Consider the following 18,198-nt stretch of genomic DNA (forward strand, 5'->3'; position numbering starts at 1 on the left):
CAACTATTGAACAAGGATAGCCAATTTTCCTCTCAGCATAGCCATGTCTGCATACAGTGGGGACTGGACCACAGTCCTACCTCCTCATTGCTCACAAGTGTCTTCTCTGGACCAGTAATACTGTTGATAAAAGGGGGGCTTGTGCTTTTTGCATTTATAAACAGCAATTCACCTTTTCACCAACAGATGGTGATGGCTAGTTAGGTTGCCAAGCTTTTGGTACATTTTGTTGTAGTGTATCTACTAAATGTTTGCACAAGATAGCAGGTTTCTACATGAACCATGGACTCTTGAGTGTCTGTGTCTCACTCTGTTTGGTCAGCCTGTTTCCTTAGAGTCAGATTACAAACAGATTAGCAGATTGGATACTCCTTCCCATATCAGCGATTACAACATGGATCAGGCCAGCTGACGTCAGCAGTTTGCACAGGACCCTGTTTCACCCATGTAATGTACAGTATATAATTTATACTAATTTGCAGGTTTGTAGAATAAATGCTGTAGCTAGACACCTAATAATATAATTTATACAGATTTTTTCATCCTGAAGGGTCCCATATCACTTTACAATTTTAGCAAACCAATATACAAATTATACACAGGGTAGAGCATAGACTCAGTCAAAGTAAAAAGAGCTCTTAAGTCTTGAAAGGTTGGTTACTAGTGAGCAGATGGAGTCTGAAGTAATCCTCCTCAATTAAAAGCGAGTGTAGTGCTGGCCATCTCTAAACTCAGGCTGTTTTCCTGTAGGTTTGCTGCTCTTTTCAGGACATGCCTCTACTAGAAAAAAGTCATAAAACACGTGGGACAAGACGTGTACTCTGGGAAAGTGCCTAGTATGCATTTTGGATTGCAAAATGAGTCTGGTGGAAGTGTTTTGCTGTGTTTTGTTCCATGTTTGGGTCCGCAGTTCTGACCCAGATGCCTAATAAACGCTCTCATCTGCTGCCCCAAAAGGCTCTGCTCCTGGCGGGCCGTGTAGGGGACTCGCTGGAACAAGCCTGAGCTGCCACCGTTCAGGGCCAGGGCCCGCTGCAGCGAACGCGCCCAGCAGGCCCAAGACCTCGCGCCCTGGAGGGACTGACGCGAGCCCTGCGCGGGAGGATCCCATGGGGCTGGCCCGAACCAGCAGCGCCTAGGTGGGGTGACATACCAGCCGGGCAGGGAGAGGCCGCGCCGGGCGGTGGCGTGACGGCTCCGGCACCTCCCCAGAGCGCAGGGAGGGGAGAGGCGGAGCCGAAAACCTGGGGGCGGCGCAGCGCTGCTGGGCGGGGCTGCAGCGGGGGCGGGTAGAAGCGGAGCCGCTGCCGCCGCCGCCGTCTCCTGCAGCCACTCGCAGAGCCCTGCACCGCCCTGCACGGGGAGGAGCTGCTGGCCGGGCGCTTCCCCTCCCTCACGCTGCCGCTGGCCCGCCGGGAGCTGCAGGCAGCGCAGACGCACGCCGCGGTCTCTCTTTCTTCCCCCACCTCCGGCAGAGACACCGCGGCCCCGGCATGAGGAGCGAACCGCGCGGCCCCAGGCGGGGCCTCTGCAGCCTGGGCCTGCTCGCCTGGCTGCTGCTGCTGCTGCTGCCGGCGCAGGTGAGCGAGGGGCGGCCGGGGTCTCGCCGTTCTCCTGGGGCGACTCCCTGGCTGCTGGGAGGACGGGCGGCGCGGCAGGGGCTCCCCTCTCCCTTAGGTCTCAGCCCGTCCCCTGCTGTGGCGTCTCCGTCTCCACCATGCTACCAGCTCCTCCTCCTGTGAGGGCAGCCAGGGGCTAGGGACTGCCCCGGGTTGGACATGGGCAAGGTGAGGTGGTGAAGCTGGGAGCTGCCGGCTGTCGTGCCCCTGCTTGCGTTAGCTCCTTCTTCCCCCTTCATCGTGTGACCCGGCCGAGCCTGGCTGCTGCTGCTGCTGACTGCTGCGGTTTGGGCTCCCTGCACGTGCTGCTCCCTGCCCAGCCGACACTCACGCGGTTTTTGGGAAACGCCCGTCCTTGGCAGCCGTCTCCTCAGAGGGGTGGTGCAGGTGCTGGGGCCACGCGTTCATGGAATGGGGCTCCCCTCAGGCGGGAGACACGCGCTGCTTCACTTGAGAGAGAACTGATGACTTCCCTCTGGGCTCTTCTTGGAGCACCCTATTTCTTTTCTTCCCCCAGCCCCACAAAAATCTGCATGTCTGCAAACACAGATGTGACTCCTAATGGGATTACTGTGCCTTTTGTAGAAACCCGTTTGATTTAAAAGGCAGTGTCAAATTAGAATATTAACAGATTTAGGTACTACATTGATACCTCTGTTCCCCTGCTCATTTTTGTGGGTTTTTTATAGTCACATTTTTCTTTCCTTGCTAAGAGTTTCTCTTACTTGTTGCTGCGTGGAAGTCTCACACAACAGGAGAAGTTGACTCCATACTTGGAGTGTGCTGAAACTAGCTATGCTCCAAACATACCCTGCAAACATTTTATGCCCTAGGATTAGTCCCATTGATTTAATTGGGCTATGCTGCTGCTTTAATGCATTGGGCCCTGGTTCTGCAAACACTTTATACCTGTGAGTTGTCATAAAGATAATCACATGGTAAATATTTGCAAGATCAAGGCCTGAGTTTACAGTTTTGTTGTGAACCATGTAAATATCTTCTATTGCAGATTTAGTAACTTACTGTCAACATCCCATCACTTCCAACTAGACATCTGGGCTTAGTATGTAATACTAAGTATTACATCAGTAATTCATTAGTAGATTTCTTCACAAGTGCTTCACAAACTTTTAATGTATATATCTTCAACACCCCTGTTAGATAGGAAAGTATCCTTGTTTTTACAGATAGCCTGTCTGTGTCTCAGTTCCCTAAGTGACTTGCTCAAGGTCACACAGGAAATATGTGGTTGATTAGGGTATTGAAGGCACATCTTCTAGGTCCTAGGCTACTGCCCGAGTTACTGGACCATCTTTTCTCTCTTTATATGTGTGTGTTTGTTTATATCTGTCTATCTCTTAATGTTGGTCAAATGAATTGTCAAAAGTATAATTCTGTTGTAAAACTTCTATATTGTGGTCCAGTGTGAACTTCTTAAACTGAACAATCTCTTGATTGTTAGAATCTTCGAAGGGGTAAAACATAATTAATTTCAGAATAATATCTCTGCTTAAAAGATATATAAAAATATATTGTTTTACACTTAAGGGCTCTTTCATGTTTTATAACCAAAAAAGATACGATCATTCACATCTTGTAATATGTCCTGGTACAAATGTAGGTTAGAGATCTCCAGGAAACACAGCACAAATGCTTTAAGATTAAGCTTTAAACAATGCAAGACAACATGTTTTAATGTCTTCTGTAATCTAAGATTCATTATGTCTGATTTCACTTCTGACCTAACTTAGGGTAGGTCTACTCTTAAAATGCTGTAGCTACACCATTATAGCGCTTAACTGAAGATGCTCCTATGCCGACAATGGGAGACTCCCATTGGTGTAGTTAATCCACTTCCATGGGAGGTGATAACTATGTTGAGGGGAGAAGCCCTCCTGTTGACATAGCGCTGTCTATGCCAAGGCTTAGATCGGTATAACTGTGTCACTCAGAAGTATGGGTTTTTCACACACCCCTGAGAGATGTAGTTGTACCGGTATACATCTGTAGTGTAAACTTGGTCTTAGTTGGCTAGTAGGGATTAGGAGTACTTTTTTCAAGCCTTGCACAGCTCAAGATAATAATGTTTATTGCAGGCCTTTCACTCAATATTTGCTGCATACAGTGGTGTAAAAATTTGTTTAGGAAAGAGTGAACAACCCAGATGGATAGATGTGATCTATGGTCAAGGTTGTTGATTAACATTGTATGCTTTCCTTTGGTTTTGTAATAAAGGATCTTATTTGCCTTCCTTTTAGCAGATCGCAGCCACTTTTAGTTGTGATCTGTATATGAAGATATTAGGGATGTAAAATATTAAACTCTTAACTGATAAGTATTAGCCTTACCATCAAGACTAATACTTATCGATTAGCCAGCGGCAGGGACTCTTAGTCTACATGGTGCAGGCCCTGGTGCAGGTGCTGCGGAGCGCCCCATAATGGAACACCAGGGACCCAGTTCACGGACCCAGGTCTGAGACGGGGGTCCCTTGTGCAGCTGGGCAGGGTGCACGCAGGTGCCTACTCTCGTGGCTACTGCCCCATGCCCAGTCTCGGACCCGCTAGAGAGGGGTGCAGCAGCATGGGCTCTTGGGCCATGGTGGAGGCAGTGGTGCTGCTGCCTGGAAAGGCCAAGGCCCTGCAGAGTGCCCTGCTGTGGAACGCCAGGGACTTGCTTTCGTGGCTGCTGCCCCACACCTGGACCTGCCAGGGGGAGGAAGGTGGTGGCGTGGGTTCTCGGGATATCGGAGCAGTGGCTGAGTGCGGGAGGAGAGAGCTACATGCCAAGAGGAAGCCTGCTGGGCTGCAGTGAGCAGCTGGGGTGGGCACAGCCCTGCGCAGGCCTTCCCGTTCCTGTATGTCACTTACACATGTGTGGCCCGCAAGGCTGCAAGAGGGCCTGTGACCTGGTAGGGGTCCGTCTCTGCCTGAGTCCTACACCCGCCAGGCCTGGCTGGTTGCAGCCACAGAGTGGAGGGGAGGAGGACGCTGCAGTGGGCCTGGCGTCGGCCCAGACCACTCAGCTCGGCTGTGTTGCTGGTGGTGCAGGATGGGCTCCCTGCCTCAGCCTGCACACGTGCCTTTCTCTACAGCTCCCCCCTCTCCTTTGCTTTGTCTAGCACCCACCTCCCAGAGCCACCTGTGCACCCACTTTGCCTGGCCTCCACTATTGGGCATTCTTGTTAGTACACATGCGTTGCCAGCCCTAGGGATTTACTCACCAGTGTGTGCAGTTGGCCTCCGCCACAGAATCTCCTCCAGGCATGTAAGAAGCGCCTCCCTGCTCCAGGATGGCAGCTTTCCCAGAGTCCTTGGAGGACCCCACATGCACTTACCCTCAGCCGCTCACACCTGCAGGGCAAGCAGCACTACTCTGAGCCGCTGCCCTACATCCAGAGCCATCGGGGAGGAGGGGAGGGCATGCAGAGCGGGCCACGCTGCTGCTGCCTGGGAAGCCAAGACCCTGGTGCAGGTGCTGCGGAGTGCTCCACTGTGGAACACTGGGTACCACGGGTCTGAGAAAGGGGGTCCCCTGCAGAGCTGTGGGTGCTACCCAGGGGTTGAGGGGAGCGCACTGGGAGGCGGGGGGGACAAACAAATGTATATCTGTTAAACCAGTGGTTCCCAACCTTTTTGGCTCGAGGGTCACAAATATCATTTTTACAACCCTGAAGGGCCACCAGTCTCCGCCAGCAGCCCCCGTTCTCTCCCCCCTCTCTCTCGCCCCCCCACCACACACACACAAGCCAGAGAGAAGGAGTTCAACAAGGAGGATCTCCCTGTCCCCCTGGCTGCAGCAGGGAAACCATGCGCTCCACCTGGGTCCCTAGGCAGTGGCTCCCTTCTGCAACCAGGAGGATGGGAGATCAGTGCTCACCTCCCTCTGGCTTCTGCAGGTATCCAGGCAGAGCTCTTTGCCGTGTTCCCTGCTACAGCCGAGGGGAGCACTGATCTGCCATCCCCTTTGCTGAAGCATGGAACCTGTACCAGCAACGTGCTCTGGATGGGTACTTGGGCAGCTGCTCCCTTCTGCAGCTAGTAGGAGGGGACCCATGGGCCATGGATTGGGAACCACTGAGTTAAACGGTTAACTGAGATAATTTTGATAGTTTAAGCAGGTACCTTTTTTAAATCAAAATTTACATCCCTAGAAGATATAAACTTTGTTCATTTCAGGAACTGGATGTTGAGGAAGGTGACAGTTCTTTCTGTGTTAATGACACGTAGTTTTTACTTACATGGAAGTGTGAAAAGGAAGCAGTCAGAATAAACATTTAGCTCTTTGAATACGATGGTTTGAATTCCTTTCTTCCCTACACAATTATTTAGTTAACATTTCTGTAACCTTAGGATCCATTGGCTTAGTGATTTATGTCACAAAACTGGATCAAGAGACCTGTTCCCAAGTTCCTGCTCAGCCACAGACCTGCTTTGTTACCTTGGACAAGTCTCTTAACCTGTGTACCTCAGTTTCTCCATCTGTAAAATAGAGACATTACTTACCCATCTTTGTAAAATTATTTGAGATTCTTGGATGAAAAGATCTATATAAATGGGAAAGTAACTCCTAAAGTTTGCCAAAACATATTGTTCAAAATCGGGGTAAAAATGAAGGGAGTAACTGAAGAGACACAAGTTTCCAGAACAAAACAGTAAAAACAGATGACTATTTCTGTATATTAAGGTTTGGATTTGGGTTTTTGCAGTGTTTGGGTGGAAGGTGGGGAGAAGGCTTTTTTTACAAGGCAAGAAATGTTGTATAAATTGTGTTTGGGAAAGTGAATACCTGATAGATATGGCTACTGCCTGCAATCTTATCTCCTGACAACGTTCTTCATTCCTGATGTACAACAGCCCCACTACTCAAATGCAGGATATCTGAACAGAGACTGCCACTAGTACTGAATTGCTTGGCACGTTTGTGATCGTAGTTAGGGGCCATTTACTGCCCTTGATATGCATGCAGCATTTCCACTGCTAACGTCATTTTTATTTCTGACCAAGTCAGATAGAAACCCAGATCCAACAGTAACCCAGTGCATCTGCTAGCCCTCCTAAGTTACTTTAAAAAAGTCTTCTTAACCGAACCTTAGTTACAACTTTGTCTGCTTTATTATTTGACCCTGAAAGGCCATGATGTTTATGCTTATCAGTTACACTTGGCAGAAATTTCCAGCTTTGTGGTCTGCATTGGGAAACTTGACCAATTAATAAGGAACTAATTCCCAGTGAATAAATATACTGTTACCTTGAAAAAGACATTCCTCTTTTCTGGGGCACATATGAATATTTGTGGGTAGGGGAAGTGTAATTAGAAATTCCAGCAGAAGGTATTGATTTTGCTTTACAGGAGGTGAGGTCCAGTTTGGAGGGAAGGTAGTGCAGAAGGAAAGAAACAAAGCTGTGTCTAAATGGTGCTGCTGTAATCTTTCTCACTGAATTCCTTTCAAACATTTTAGATTAGAAATGAAAGATAAGGAAAGCTGAATACCATCTTTGTTGATCATCTGGTGTTTTGTGCAGGATGACAAATAATTCCTCATTGTTACCCATACAACACAATCATTGTTCTCTGTGTTTGCCTTGAAGTTCAGGGATCCATCAGTTTTGTGGTGTTGTCTCAGACAGCCTTGGCAACATTAAAGATGTTGGTCTCTGAGTTTGATGTATAGGACTCCCATTTAGTTCATGGGAGAAATGCTGACTTTATGTTGGGGGTGGGGTGGGACTAGGGGTTGTTTTGGGATCCTGGATAGTGTATATTATTGCCAGTTTCCTTGCAAGTGGTGAATTTTTAGCATTTTATCTTGGATTAGTAGGAAGAAAAATATGTTTAGGTCAACACGAGTTAAATATTAATCCATTGTTTGTGGTAACTATACACAGTGTAGGAATAGACAGTATAGGGCCAAAAAGTAGTAAAATCAATGATTATAACAATGTTGTGTTGCTGATTCATTAAATGGATTTTTGTTTGAACTATGACTCAGTCAGCTCTCTCAGCCAAAACAGCTGAAGGAAGTAGTGATGTAGCAGGTGATACCCTTTTCTCTGAATTGGTATCAAACTGAGGCCCCACAGCATGGTGTAAAACTAGATTCTGCTTATGGACGTTTTATCTCAGATTAGATATCAAAGTGAAGTCCTGGCCATGTGGTGTTACGACAGCCCTATGGCACTCTTTTTAAAAGTAATTCCAGTAGAACTCTGGCTAATCTTGGTTAATTTCAGAGCATTCTGCTCACTTAAATCCTCCTTTTAGTTAATTGGATAAGTGACTTTTCCAGGGTTAAAGGTATACTGTCAGTGTGAAATATGGTCAGTGTCAAATAAGTTGCAAGTAGTTTCAGGTACTATACCTGAGTTTGACAACTTTATTGTATTTATTTATTTTAATTACATTCTATTTTTTTAAAACTGCGTGTCCCTTGCTATACACATACAGAAATCCTACTAATGTCAGAGGATTAAATAAGAGCTTTAGTTTCTATACCAGTAATAGAGATAAGAGTAAGGTATTTTATCTTTTTTTTTTTTTTTTTTTTTTGTAACTTAAGAGTCAGCCTCCATTGACATATGGGGAACTTAGTTGAGAAAAAATTCCCTGCAACATCTTATCAATAGGAATGAAATAGTTACTTGTGTAAATCCCCTGAACATTGATTGAGGGTGGGGAGGAGATGAGCCCTTTTTACCATAATTGTAGCTAGATGGAATACTCATCTGATCAGTTTGCTAGTCATTTGTTAATGATTGAAAATTTTAAGTGTCTTAATGCTATTAACTTCAAAGAGATTTGAGATTTTTACAATAAATTTGCAAGACTATCTGAGGGTAAGTGAACGCATGAACTGATAAGAGTAGAAAAGGATAGAAGCTTTTTCCTTCTAGTTTCATTGGTTAGGATCTCACTAATGCAGGCTGTAGTATAATATACCCACTCCAAAGGCTGGCCTACACTGAAAATTAGATACATCTCTGAGGGATGTGAAAAATCCACACCACATAGAGATGTAGTTAAGCCGACCTAATCCCTGGGGTAGACAAAGCTAGGTGGATGGAAGAATTCTTCCGTCCACCTAGCTACCACCTGTCCGGGAGGTGGATTACCTATAGCAATGGGAGAATCCTTCCCATCTCTGTATTAGGTGTCTAGGCTGAAGAACTACAGTTGTGCGGCTATAGTGTTTCAAGGGTACACACAGGCCTGGTCTACGCTAGATTTATTTTTGTGTAGCTATATCTCTCAAGGATGTGAAAAATTGAGTGCTAGGTTGATGGAAGAATTCTTCTGTTGACCTAGCTACTACCTCTTGGGGAGGTGGATTACCTACACTGATGGGAGACTCCCTTCCATTGGAGTAGATAGTGCCTACACTGAAGTGCTAAAGCTGCAATGGTGCAGTTGCGCCGCTGTAGTGTTTTAGGTGTAGACGTGCCCATAGCCTGTATTCCACTCAAACATTCAGGCTATTTACTCTGTCATGAAAATAGTTACTGGGTTTTTTGAATCTTTGTGTAATTGTGCTTGATTCTTTAGGAGTGACCCCCAGTATTTTAAGAGAGACAAGGTAGGTAAAGTAATATTTTATTGGATCAACTTCTGTGGGTAGAAGGGATGAGCTGTATTGATCTTCAGAGCTCTTCCTCAGATCTGGAGAAAGTAACTAGCTAAGACTATGGGCTAGTCTACTCCTAAAATTTATAGCCGCACACCTGTATTGGTACAGCTATAAGAGCGCTTGTGTAGCCGCATTGTGTTGATGGGAGAGAGCTCTCCTGCCGAAATGATAGCTACCACTGCTCATTTAGGTGTTTTTTTGTCGGTGGGAGAAGCTCTCCCAGCAACAGAGCGCTGTACACGCAAGAGCTTATGTCGGTAAAATTTAAGTTGCTATGGGGGGTGATTTTTAATTCCCCTGAGCAACAAAAATTTTGCCAGCATAAGTACTAATGTAGGCAAGGCCTTAATCTACACTACAGCCTATGTAGGCATAACTTGCGTTGCTCAGAAATGTGAATAAACCACTCCCGTGAGCAACATAAGTTGCACTGACAAGTGCTTGTGTGCACAGTGCTGTGTTGGCAGGAGAGCTTCTCCCACCAACATAGCTTCTGCTGCTCTCAGAAGTGGCTTTATTATACTGATGGAAGAGCTGTCTCCCATCGGCATAGAGCATGTTCACCAGGCACGCTGCAGTGGTGCAACTGTATTGGTACAGCTACACGGCTGCAGCACTGTACGTCTAGACATGGCCTACGACTCTCTGGTTACTTTCTCCAGACCTGAGGAACAGCTCTGTGAAGCTCAAAAGCTTGTCCCTTCTACCAGCAGATGTTGGTGCAATAGAAGATATTATCTTATCTACTTTGTATGTCTCATGTCCTGAGACCAACGCGACTCCAGCAACACTCTACTTCACTGTTTACATGATAGATAAAAGTGCCTTTACTGACTAGAAAAAATGAAAGTACTGTAGTCAATGTGTTCTACCATTTCTGTATTTGATTCCTAATTCTATGTATTAAGTTCTGCATATATGTAAAACTTGTTACTTGTAGCATTGTTCTGAAAATTGAGATTCTTTCAGTAACACAGTTGACTCCAAAATGAGCATAAATTAATACCATAATAAAAATCACATTGGTGGTATTTAAACTAACAAGCCAATCAAATGATTTATTTTCTTCCCTGTTTTGTTTGCTAAATCTGTTTTGGTGCCATGGTCGATGTTCTCTTGGACTGAAACATCATGCAAAAAATATGATGTGTGGGTAGAATTGAACTGTAAACTCTTTGAACCAGATCCTGCATTTCTTGTTCACTAAAGTTCCCATTCAACTGGAGCTTTTGGTGTGCAGTGAATGGGCCTCTTATCATACATAAATCTCATCTCTGTTCTCTCCACTGAGTACACATTGTGTAGTCTGGACCTGCCTTTATTTTACTGTATCCCTAAACTTGAATCTGAGAACACCTGTTGTGATCTTTCTGACCAATTATATATTTTGAGGTATGTAAATTCACCAAAATAACTTTCCAGCTGAAGATGCATAATGCACATGGATGCTTGGTTCAATCAATTGTTGCCTAAATACCATTTATGCACAAAGTCTAACTTGCATTCATGAAAAAATATCTTTTGTACTTAACCCTTTTTAGTACTCTTCAGTGTGTACTTGTATAGAAGTACAACTAATTTCCAGGAGTTCTTTACAACTGTAATGATGTTGGAATATGAAGTCAGCAAAAAATACTTGACATATGGAAACTTTTTTCTTTGTGTCAACAGATAAAGGATGCAAAGATTTGTAAGGAAGGAGTTTCTTCGGCTTGTGGGAATTTCTCTCTTTCGGAAGGCTGAAATCTGGATGGGCAGCCAGGTTCATGATCTAGCTGATCAAACTGTTCCAATAAACTCCCACCCCAAATCCAATGAGCAGGGCTTTAATTTCATTTGTATATATTACCTTTCTCTCTCGCTCTCTCAAATGTGAATTGGAATTAAAAAACTGATATTTGGATGGGAGAAAGAGATCAGAGTTTTGTTTGGCTCCCCATCCAATTAACAATGATAGTGGAGTGGGGGAACCACAGATACTTCTCACAGCATCCAACCTCCATTCTGACACAGCTTAGAAAATCTGTCCCAATGACTACCACAGTATTAGTAATGTGGAACAAGTGGTGGTGAATGTCATACAAATGTCAAGGCTGAGAACCAGGAGGACACAATTAAAGGTGATGGCAACACTATTTCTTCTTTAAAACACCACTGCGAAGAATATTTCTTTATTGCATGGTGAAGTCAGTTCTGCACAGCTGGTTATATTCTGGCATCCGTGCATTTATATAATTACCATACAAGGCTACATCTGTGCTGTCCCGGGGGGGGGGGTGTAATTCCAAGGTCAGGTAGAGACACGCATACTAGCTCTGCTTGAGCAATGTGCTAGAAATAGTGTGGCCTTGGTAGTACAGATGGTGGCCTGGTCTAGCCACCAGAGTACAATCCCAAGATGTACTTGGGTGGCTAGCCCTATAGAGTCTCTGCTATGTCTATCCTGTATTTTGGGAGTGTAATTCCCAGATCACATAGACACAGGCTAGCTCTGCTTGAGCTGGCATGCTAAAATTAGCAGCGTGGCTGCAGTGTCACAAGCAAAACTAGCACACGTCTGTCTACCTGAGCTGGGAATTACATCCTCCAGGCCCAATTGCGGATGTGCCAGGGACACTGTCAATTTGAAATCTAAAAAAACGTAAACAAATGAGTTAAAAGTAGTTTCAGGTGCTGCGTGTGACTGCCTGACAATTTTTGAGGTTTTACAGCCACAGTTATCTTAAGTTCTTTGTTGCTGTGTGAAAGACCTACACAAACAGGACAAATTGACTATGATGAGGCAAGTAGTGAAAGTGATATGAAGTAAAACAGGTTTTGGGTTTTTGTTTTTTGTTTTTCCCCTCCAGTAAAAGTAGTTTTGGAGCGAGAGAGAGGAAGAATACCGTATTTTGTTTACATTATTGAAAGTTAAAGTAGGCACTAGCTGATATTTCTCCAGGATATTGTCAGTACTTTTGCAAAAAATAGTATTGTATTTTTAGTAAGTGGCACAGTTCTAGTTCAGTCCTTGAAAAGGAAAAAAGGGAAGCATGGAGGAGGGTACATGCCACCTTTTTTTTTTTTTTTTTTTTTTTTTTTTTTAAGTCAAAATACATAGTATAATTCAAGAATAAAATAAGAGCTATGTAGCTGGGGAGTGCAGGGAAGGAAAAGGAATTCTCTTTTTTTAAAAAGCATAAAATTAATCAAGAAATGCTGATCTTGTGTGTGATTGTTTCCTCTAAATGTATAATACATAAAATTAATTTGAGGCCTAAACAATTTGAGTTTTTTATTTTGAAAGCTAGTTTGTGAAAATCAGTAAACTCGTAGCTGTACTTCATATTATAAAAGTTATTGAAAAGCTTGATTCCTCAGAACCATCTTTTTGGTTTAATCAAAAATTGATTTACATTGACACTCTTCTTGAGACTTCTGTGTGACTTCTCCGGGAAGAATGTGTTAGGGTTTGGGCCTTTTTGTTTTGTTTTATGTGGGTAGAGCAGACTTTTTTTTTCCACCTGTTAGTAGAGGAACAGCCATTCTAAATTAAAGCTGTGCAATTTGTGTATGAATACTTGTTTTTTTAAATAGATTTAGTTAAACTAATATGAATTCCTACAGGGACATTCTTAAATTGACTTAAAACCTGGATGTATCAATTTAGCTAAAGTTAATACTAGTATAAGCCAAGTTTAAATCAGTTTAAGAATATCCCCACAGGAATTCACATCAGTTTAACTAAATCTAGTTAAAAACTGATATTAATTAAATCTGTGCAATCTTTTTGTGTGGACAGACTAAAGTCTCTGTCTCCAGATCAGGAGGCAAGAACCTTTTTAACCAGTTCTGGTAAACAGGTAACATTTTTTTCTTCTTAGAGTGCTTGTCCATGTATATATTCTACTGTTGGTGTGCATGTCCCCAATGCACTCGAGTCCAGGTTATTTTGATAAGTAGTGTCTGTTGGGGTTATGCCTTAGAGCTTGTCTACACTGGCGCTTCTGTTGGCAAAACTTTTGTTGCTCAGTGGTATGAAAAAACCTACCCTGCTGAGCAACATAAGTTTTGCTGCCATAAGCACTAGTGTTGATAGTGCTATGTCAGCAGGAGAGCTCTCCTGCTGACATAGCTAAAACCCCTCATTTAGGTAGTTTTATTATGTCAGCGGGAGTCCCACCGGGGTGTTTTTTCACACCCCAAGTGACACAGGTTTTGCTGGCATAAACACCAGTGAAGACAAGCCCTTAACCCCGAGTGTCCTTTTGTCTCCAACCACCCCTCAGTTCTATCAGCCTCTTTGTACACTGCCTGTTTACTATGTAAATAAGTACTTGGTGGGTAGTTAATTAGCGATTAGGTTTAGGGTTAGTAATTTGCTGGTGTTTTCTTTCTCCCCTTTTTGTAAGAAAATTGCTGCTGTGTTTGCCTATGAGTTATCACTGGTACTAGGATCGGTCACTTATGACTGAACACAAATCTCCAGGCGTCAAAAATCACCTTTCACTTGAGGCTGTAGTGCCTCTAAATGATGGGCATACTTGTTGTTTATCGGGTCTGGAAGAGGAGCACATTAGAGAGATGGGCCATCTGTAAATCATTTTCTAAGCGAACCCAAAGAGTTAGGGAGTCTCATTTAAAAATATTGCGTATGGAGAGATCTACGTACCTCTCCTCCGATCCCAGATACCTGGGTCAGAAATTTCGGACTCCTCGTCGGCTAAAAGTGGTCCTGTTGTCTGTTCTACCTAGGGGGTGATGTTTCTGCTTCCGCTTCCTCTTTATCTGGTAAAATGCTGGGTGACTGGAAAGAAAATGCTTTGGACTCACAGAAAAGAGAGAAGTCTCCCTCACTTGGGTCATTTTTCTAAGAATCATAAATCCTCTCACGTCTCAGGGCATGTCTATACTTAAAGCGCTACATAGGCGCAGCTGCAGCACTTTAATGAAGATGCTCTAAGCCAATGGGAGAGACCTCTCCCATTGGTTTAGTTAATCCACTACCCGAGAGGCAGTAGCTATGTCAATGGGTGAAACTGTCCCACCAACATAGTGCTGTCTGCATAGGGGTTTAGGTTGGTATAACTATCGCTCAGGGGTGTGGATTTTTCACACCCTTGAGTGACCTAGTAATGCTGATATAGGTTTGTAGTGTAGACCAGACCTTAGGGCAAGAATACGACGATGCCATAAAGGGTGCAGCTAGCAGCCAGTGAGGCACCAGTCACAGTACCTCAGGACTGTCTTCTGTGGTGCCACATAAATGGTCTAGTACTAACCCTTTGGCACAGAGGCTTCCTGTGCTGTTATGGGGTAGAGAGTAATGGGTATCAACATCATCTACGCAATACTTTCTGCACAGATGTATTTCATCTAAAGACTTAATTGTCTCCCCAGTATTGGACTCCCCACTACTAGTGGTGGTGAAGGTGCCTTTACCGGTACAGACAGCCATTTCAACACCAGTACTGACTACATCTGCAGTACCAGTCAGAGCACATTCTCTAAGTGCTCCATATACACCAGCTGCTGCAGCTCCTACAGTACTCCTTTTCCTCAGGCTCAGGATAGTAGAGAGGCTTCGCCAGTTTATTCACGAAGTTCTGGGCATTCAGGACAGTTCACACCTGGGAGAGACTCATGGGCTGATTCTTTCTTCCACAGACAGAGGAGTTTAGGAAGGGGGTAGGACTCCATGGTTCTTCCCTCTTGGTCACCTGCCCCTTATGCCTACCAGGATTTCTGGCCTTATTGGACTCCACGGGGCATGCATCGTGCAAGAAGGCCTGTATCAGAATCCCAGTTGAGGGCTAGATCCCCTTCTCCACAACCTCACAGCTGGACTTCACAACCAGCCCAAACAGTATCACCGCCAATAGACGAGATTGCTAAACACTTAGATGAGGAGTTACAGGCAGAGGACCATCCTGCTCCAGCTCACTGACCCTCATCCTCTGAGACAGGAGTTCCTGAGTCATCTCCTTCTCACACCAGATGACTATAAGATGCTCCAGGGCCTTCTAAAGAGAATAGCCAATGCACTGGAGATTCCAATGTAAGTAGTGCAATTTTTCTTGGACCAGCTCCCAGACATCTTGCAGTGCCTATCAATGAGGAACTTTTAGATCCTGCTAAGCTGTTCTGACAGACATCTGCCTTTCTAGCATCAACATCAAAGAGAGCCAACCATCACAATCAGTTATTTCCCCAAGGATTGACAAATTGTTTACACACCCTACACCTGGCTGGCTCAGTAATGGTTGCAGTAGCAAAAAAAACAGTCCTGTCCAAGTCAGCATAAATCAATACCTAAAGACGTGGAGCCTAAGAAATTAGACTTGTTTGAATGGGAGAATATTTGTCATCAAGCCTCTAAATGAGAATTACCAACTAGCAAATCCTGTTGGCAAAATATGATTTATTAGTTGGGGTTCCATGATCAACTGTACAAATATTCTTTGTTGTTCTGGGGAAGTTTTAAAGTCAGTTGTTGAGGGTCCGCTTGTAGTGCGCACATCTCTCCAGGCAGCCCTTGATACTGGAGTTACAGCCTCCAGATTGATGGAGACATCAGTTGCTGTGAGGAGATCCTCCATGTTTCATGGATCCCTAAAGAAGTTCAAATGACTGAGGATCTCCCATTTGGGTGATATGATTTTTTGTAATGCAAACATGGATGTGTACTTAGACTTTCTGAAGGGACTTGAGCCACACTGGAGACCCTTAGGTGCCAGAATGTAGATTCTTAAGTATAAGCACTTTGTTGCCATTGTGATTGAGGATTAATCTTTTTTACCTTCAGTACAGGCAGCCTGAACAATCTAGAAAAAGACTTCTTTCTGGGAACTTTTTGTAATCTGGATCTACCTCTGTCTGCTAATCCACCTCCATTGACATCAAGTCAGCAGATTTGATGGCTTGGTCAGGAGCAGTATACAAATCCCTTTGGATTTTCTGGTCATAACCCTCCATTTTGGAATCATTTATTTCATTTCTGTGAGTTCTGGAGCACCATTATTACAGACCAATGAATTTTGAAAGTAGTAAAGAGGCTATTCCATGCATTTTCATACCCCTGCCCCTCCCTTCCTACTCCCCCTCCCCCCTTTCCTGTTCAGGGATTCCTCAGGATCCTCTCCTGAGAGCACGCTGCATCCGGAAGTGAAGTCACTTCTGACTCTTGGGAGCAATGGGAGACATTCTTCAAGAACACAAGGGACGGGGGTTTGCTCATTTTCTGATTCCTAAAAAGAAAAGTAAATGGTGACCATTCTGGACCCAAGACAGCTAAACACAATCGCCTGCAAGCTCCAGCTCAGGATGGTGACTCTAGTTTATGTAAACCTGTCCCTAGAGCTGAGCCACTGGGACATGGCTCTCACCTTCCAGGATGTTTATTTTAATATTGCAGTTCATACTGCTCACGGAAGATATGAGTGGACAATTGCCTCTCCTAGTACACAGTGTTATCATTCGGCCTTTCGACAGCACCAGTGGAATTCTTGAAATGCTTAGCAGCTTACCTCAGGAAACAAGGAGTCACAGAAACCCACATGCATGGGAAAACCTGAATCAGTCATCAATACAAAGAAGTGTAGTATATTGTATGCTGTGTAATCATTTAATGTATTTTGTGTAGTCCTTATATGTTGTTTGGAGACCATCTGGGGGGTCTTTTGGGTTTGTGAATAAAGTTATTCACGGTCAAGCACAAAGCATACGAGTTTGTCCCTGCAGTGTAAGTGTGTGATGTGTGACAAACAAGTTAAGTTGTTTAGAAGATAACTTCTGCCCCATCTTTATCTGTAAAACAATCCTATGCAACTTTCAGAAAGGCATACCGATGGTTATGGTCTTCTGAGCATTTCAAGCTAAACTTCCTAAAAAGAGGTCCCTTCAACTTTTCCACCCTTGATATACTGCACTGTAAATTTTGAGCTAGTAACCAAATAAGTGTTTTCTGTGCATTGCTAGCAGTGACCTCAAGTTCCTTTCTGTAGCTAGTTAAAAGCACTACATTGGAGGAGGAGGAGAACACTGCACTGTTTTTATGTTGGTGACAAACGGTCTGCTTAAATTTAGAGGGGGAGGGATGGGGCTGATGGATAGCACACTGCTGAGAATTTCTGTCATGGCCAGATGACACTCGTGTGGTGAACATGAGATGCTCTTGAGAAACTTTTGCATTATGTAATCTTTGCTCTTTCTGTAATGTTTATGCTGCATCGTCTCTGAATTTGTAATTATAGCAAATTACTGATGCCAAACTTGTATTTCAGCTTTCTCTTCGTATAAATCAAGTTGTCACATTAATTTGATGCATTTTTGCAGCATACAAATACATTACTGATTCAAAATATTCTCTGTAGGGTTACTAACAGTAATGGTTACAAACTGGGCTTTTGCCTAGAGCATTTTAACTCATAAGAGCAGGTGCTTTTCTGTATTACCCAGCATTAAAATTCATTTTGGGGGGGGGGGGGGGGTCTTGGGTTGTACTTTTCAATCAGTGTGGTATAGGGAGTTCTCTGGAACTGTTACATATTATAGCCCTACCGATTTGATTTTCTACATATATCCTGTCATTCCATCTACCAGCAGTGTAGGAAATGTTGCTCTCCATGGGAATACAAGTGTGTGTGTGTGTGTGTGTGTGTGTGTGTGTGTGTGTGTGTAACTAGCCAAGCCAGGAAAGTGTGTGTTTATTGCTAATATTGGAGGGCGAAAGTGATTGTTGTGGTGGTGGTGAGGGGAGAATTAAACCAATTTTATCTTGTCTGCTGGCCTTGTTTTAGCTGTTTCTTATGTGATGTTCAAAAGCTTGCCCTGTTTTTTAGGATCTACTGAACTGATATGATTCTAGTTTGATAGTACTCTACTTTTGGTACTATTAAAGATGGAGGTCTTACTCCTAATATTTAATTTTACATTTTCTGTATCCATTATAAATATTTAAAATTTCTCGGAAAGTCC

At 44.0% G+C, this 18,198-nt stretch overlaps 1 protein-coding gene across 1 annotated transcript in view; it reads left to right on the forward strand.

The window, feature by feature from the left end:
- The first annotated feature begins 1,002 nt into the window (after positions 1-1,002).
- The window catches only part of NPC1 (NPC intracellular cholesterol transporter 1), a 50,120-nt gene continuing 32,924 nt past the window's right edge, over positions 1,003-18,198 (forward strand). Inside the window, 1 exon segment of the mRNA XM_067546608.1 lies at positions 1,003-1,580. Within this exon segment, the coding sequence (XP_067402709.1) occupies positions 1,494-1,580 (87 nt within the window). The 5' untranslated portion in view covers positions 1,003-1,493.

Source organism: Emydura macquarii, unplaced genomic scaffold, assembly GCF_026122565.2.
Source record: "Emydura macquarii macquarii isolate MOO-44397 ecotype Brisbane River unplaced genomic scaffold, CSIRO-AGI_Emac_v2 contig_212, whole genome shotgun sequence".
In the NCBI taxonomy this organism is placed as follows: Eukaryota; Metazoa; Chordata; order Testudines; family Chelidae; genus Emydura; species Emydura macquarii.